This window comes from Rhamphochromis longiceps, linkage group LG19 (genome assembly GCF_057381845.1).
Source record: "Rhamphochromis longiceps isolate RC_006_pf linkage group LG19, R_longiceps_female_GT1.1, whole genome shotgun sequence".
NCBI lineage: Eukaryota > Metazoa > Chordata > Actinopteri > Cichliformes > Cichlidae > Rhamphochromis > Rhamphochromis longiceps.
Genome location: NC_140575.1, coordinates 33,286,111 through 33,290,319, shown reverse-complemented (window position 1 = coordinate 33,290,319; position 4,209 = coordinate 33,286,111). Strand labels below are relative to the sequence as shown.

At 45.4% G+C, this 4,209-nt stretch overlaps 1 protein-coding gene across 1 annotated transcript; it reads right to left on the bottom strand.

Annotated features, from left to right (window-relative positions):
- Positions 1-582: 582 nt before the first annotated feature.
- LOC146647233 (protein L-Myc-1b-like) lies at positions 583-3,895 on the bottom strand. The gene is made up of 3 exons (XM_085392031.1): positions 3,614-3,895; positions 2,455-3,060; positions 583-1,801 (listed from the first exon to the last, which is right to left on the bottom strand). Exons 2-3 carry the CDS (start codon positions 2,978-2,980, stop codon positions 1,218-1,220), a joined length of 1,110 nt encoding a protein of 369 aa, XP_085248157.1. The 5' UTR covers positions 2,981-3,060; positions 3,614-3,895; the 3' UTR covers positions 583-1,217.
- Positions 3,896-4,209: the final 314 nt, after the last annotated feature.

Here is a 4,209-nt window from a genome sequence, read left to right as displayed (position 1 = left end):
CAATTTACTATAGAATGAATTCCACTTAAAAGGGGTGAATAGAAGGATGCTAACATATTTGAGACCAGTGTTTTTAATGTAGGTTAAGAATGGTCTACATTTTATGTATTGCTTTAGAGATATACAGTATATATATATATATATATATATATATATATATATATATATATATATATATATATATATATATATATATATATATAATTTTATTTTTTTTAAAGAAAAAAAAACCAAGGGACTGTTCTAAAGATACCGATTGTATTTGTGTGTGAGCGTGACCCAATTCAGAGCACATCAGGTGCCCAGCATGCAGCAGTCACTGCAGAGGGGAGAATCACACAGGAATCTCTTCAAGGACGAGTCTCAAGGACAACCTCAGCTCAACCTTGTGTAGACCAGCATCTTGTGCAGGAGAATCAATACGTTAAGATACTGTTTGCTAAATTGAATGATCTGCCCTTATTTTACACTTGATCAGGTACAATAGAAGGCGATGTTTCTGGAGGGCAGCAGCCCATCAGCACAACAGAGAGGCCCCTCATAACTTTCTCTATTTTAATAAAACAAACAGTAGACCTCAGGTTCGTATGCAAATATGGTATAAAATTTAATGATGCTATTGTTGTTAGCATGCTTATAAAACAAAATCAGAAGAAGCATTGAAAGTGACGTGTGAGTATAAAGTACAGTAGTGCAACCTTTATCATCCCAGTTTACCTCCTATTATCTTATCAAAACAGAAGTTTTTGGGTAGCCTGGTGTTACACCACCCAGAGGAGTAGAGTCTTTGTTTTATGGAACCTCAAATAATCAGTCATACAAAAAAAAAAAAAAAATGTAATTCATTCATGCATCACTCCATGTGCAATGGTGAAATGAAGAAACACACATATTCAAAAGGCTACAAATGATTGCTCTTGGTAAGCAATTAACAGGCAATTCACATCATGGTGTTGATGAGCATCAATTCATCAACCCAACTATTGACCAAAAAAAAAAAAAAAATCTAACCACTCCTCATCATCAGAACAGGTTCACAGGCCAGCAGTCAATTCACAACAACAGCTGAATGCATTCCGAAAAAATTTCACAGCTATTCACATGAGGCATGTAGGAGAAAAAAAGCATAGCTTTTCAAAAGTGACGGGTAACTTGTGAGCAAAAGTTCTCGGGGGTGAATGAGGCAGTTTATTTTGAAGGCGCGCTTGTTTGGAGGCTCAAGAGCACTTGAGTTCAGATAGCCTGCGAAGGAGCTGCTGGCGTCTGGATTTGAGGCGCTTCTTCTCCTGCAGCTGCCGTTTCTCCCTGCTGTGCAGCTCCATGAGGTACTCTGTCGCCTGGGTCAGGATGGCCACCTTTGGCGTTTTGGCCGACTCCAGGCCAGGGATCTGATCCCGTAGGGCAAGGAAACGAGACCTGAGGTCATTCCTCCTCTTCCTCTCAAGGAAATTGTGGTTCCGTCTGCGGTCCGTGTCGTCTGTGTCCGAGTTCTGCGAAGCCTCCGAGGAGGATGATGGTTGGGAGACATGAGCTGAAGCACCAGGTCCCATAAAGGCACGCTTGCTTGGGGGTTCTTCCTCCTCCTCCTCCTCATCGTCATCCTCTTCCTCCTCCTCCGGTTCTGGCTCACTGTCTGGGGAACGAGCGGCATAGTTGTGCTGCTGTCTGTGGACAGACATGTGAAAACGTTTGGGGCAGGGGTCTGCTCGGACCGTTATGGTGACTGGTTTTCGGACATTTACCAGCCGCACCCGGTTCTGCTTGTTCTCCACAGTGACGACATCGATCTCCTCTTCATCATCTGTCATCACACAGACAAATAACTCATCAGTAAACACAGAAAAGGGACTCACTCTACAAACTTGCAAATTCCTACAAAGCACTCAAGCTAGTTCAACCTTTAAAAGCAATTCCATAAAACAAACAAGCAAATCTCTATCCGTCAGTGCCAGGATGGCAGAGCAGCAGGTGAGGCGCTTAGAGCAGTGGTGGTGCATGCCAGGTTCAATTCCATGGCAAGAATTGAGGCTTTAACCACTGAGCATTATTCAGCAGTTTCAATGAAGACTTTTTTATGCTGATAGGGGACAACCCCTAATTTGGGAAATGCTTGAAAGTTATTCTCACGGTCTGTCAGTGTTTTTGAAGCAGCAATAAATCATCAGCGGGTTACCCCACCCTTCTACTGCACTCTGATTTCAATGCAGAGCCAGAGGAAGATAGAGAATTGAAGGGGGGTAGAGCGAGAGTAGCAGGGGCGCGGTTTTTAAAATACTACACTCAGCAAGCTTCCAGCCTTTAGGTGACTGTGTCACACTTGATAACCTCGCCATGCAAGTCAGACCACAGCTATGCAACCGCAGCCCCCGCTTTCCAAATTACGCACTGTTATGGGCAATTTAATCCTGGAGCAGGGCAGGGTGGGGCAAATCAGAGGCATGGCTGTATCCTTACCAGAGGAATCAGAGCGGGACTCAGAGCCAGACGACGCCGGCTTCCTGCAGCTGCTTGCGGGGAAGGTGAGAACAGCAGCGGGGTCAACGCAGTCCGTCGCCTTGATGGAGAGCAGGCTACCGGGCGAGACGCCCTGCGCTTTGTTCGCTCTTGCGGAGATCTGGGGGACGGGGGAAACACCGGTGTGCCCCGCAGCCGGCGTTCTCCCGTTGACCTTCTCCAGCTGCTTGCTGGCAGAGAAGCTACTCCACATGCAGTCCTGAATTATGTGGGAGCTGAGGTTACCGAATAACTCCTCGGTGTCCGGGATGAACTGACCCTCGCACTCGTCCTCCTGGCCCAGCATTTTGGAAAACACGCTGAGCCTGTCTCCCGGCGAGAGGGGGTACAGAGTCCGGGTGGGAGACATGGGAGGGGTGGGAAGCAGCTCGAACTTTTTCCATATGTCCTCGCTTGGTGCGGTTGATTTGTAAAAATCCTCCTCAGTATCCAAATAATCGAAAAAATAGTGCGAGTCGAAGTCCATTTTCCCGGCTAATAATATCCTCCAGAGTTTATTCCCAGGAATGATCCAGTGGCACACACGAGTGGCTTCTGAACAACGTTCTGCACAACCAGAGAGGAAATTTCAGAGAGATTAGCAATGATCTTTTTAAAGCAGCCTAGTTCCCAGCACATGCACGATCACATATCAAGTAGCCCATCCATCTAATGGGACACTATCAGGACATCGCAATCCCCCTAACAGCCTACTTTCTACAAATGGGACCATATCAATAATTGATGCCATCTTGCAGATGCTCCTCTTTGTGCTGATGGACTCAAGCTGTTCAGACACATATGGTTATTAAATAATCTAGTTATATATAAGTGTGTGTGTGTGTGTGTGTGTGTGTGTGTGTGTGTGTGTGTGTGTGTGTGTGTGTGTGTGTGTGTGTGCAAACTTGGGATTTAAAACAAGTGTGAGGGCATACGAGAGGCTACAATACCTGCGTAAAAGTGCCAGACAGTATTTCCTGAATTGAAAACAGCGCTTTGTTCCACTAAGCAGCTATGTGAAGCGGTAGAGGAGATCACTGAGCAGGCACACTGTTACTGAACAGGTCCGTTTCTTCAAGTGAAACTTTCAAAGACGAGACTACAGAATTAAACCACTTACCGGCTCTCCTCGAAATGTCCGATGCGTAATAAAGCGCACAGGGGAAAAAAATAGAAATCCCACCTAACGGCAACGAAAGACCCAATTCACGAAAATGTAATGGATTAAAACCAAATCCAGTTGTTTCCGGTGTGCGATCTACACGTTTTTGTTCCAGATAAATAAAACAAAAGAACTAAAAAAATAAGAGGGAGCCCAAAAAACGCCGGTGCAGAAACAGCACGCACGATACTCTCTCCGGCCTCCACAATAAAGAGCCACACAGTGCGTTTTTCGCGCCAGTGAGATACCCTGTTATAAGGCGTCTGAAGCAGGGAGGAGCCTCAGAAAATTCTGCAGCAAGCTGTAGATCCGGGTAAGTCCCCTTCATTTGCATCAGAGCCGTAGTGTAAGTGGGGTTGTTGCACAGCCCCGCCCTGGCTGCTACACCAGTAATGATTACAATAACTGACACTTGTTTTCATATCATTTTTCACTGTTCTTGGCAATTGTGGGTTAATGGGGGAAAGAAGAATAAGGGAAGCTAGGAAATGTTTTCCATTGCAGAAGAACAATGCAGGGCAAACGTGCTAGATCAAGACTTATTACTGTTTGGT

Bases quoted from the DNA above. Each gene is read 5' to 3' on its own strand.
- LOC146647233 (XM_085392031.1), bottom strand. From the start codon at position 2,980: ATGGACTTCGACTCGCACTATTTTTTCGATTATTTGGATACTGAGGAG. The intron at 1,802-2,454 runs GTAAGGATACAG...GTGTGATGACAG, and splicing joins GTCCCGCTCTGATTCCTCTG to ATGATGAAGAGGAGATCGAT.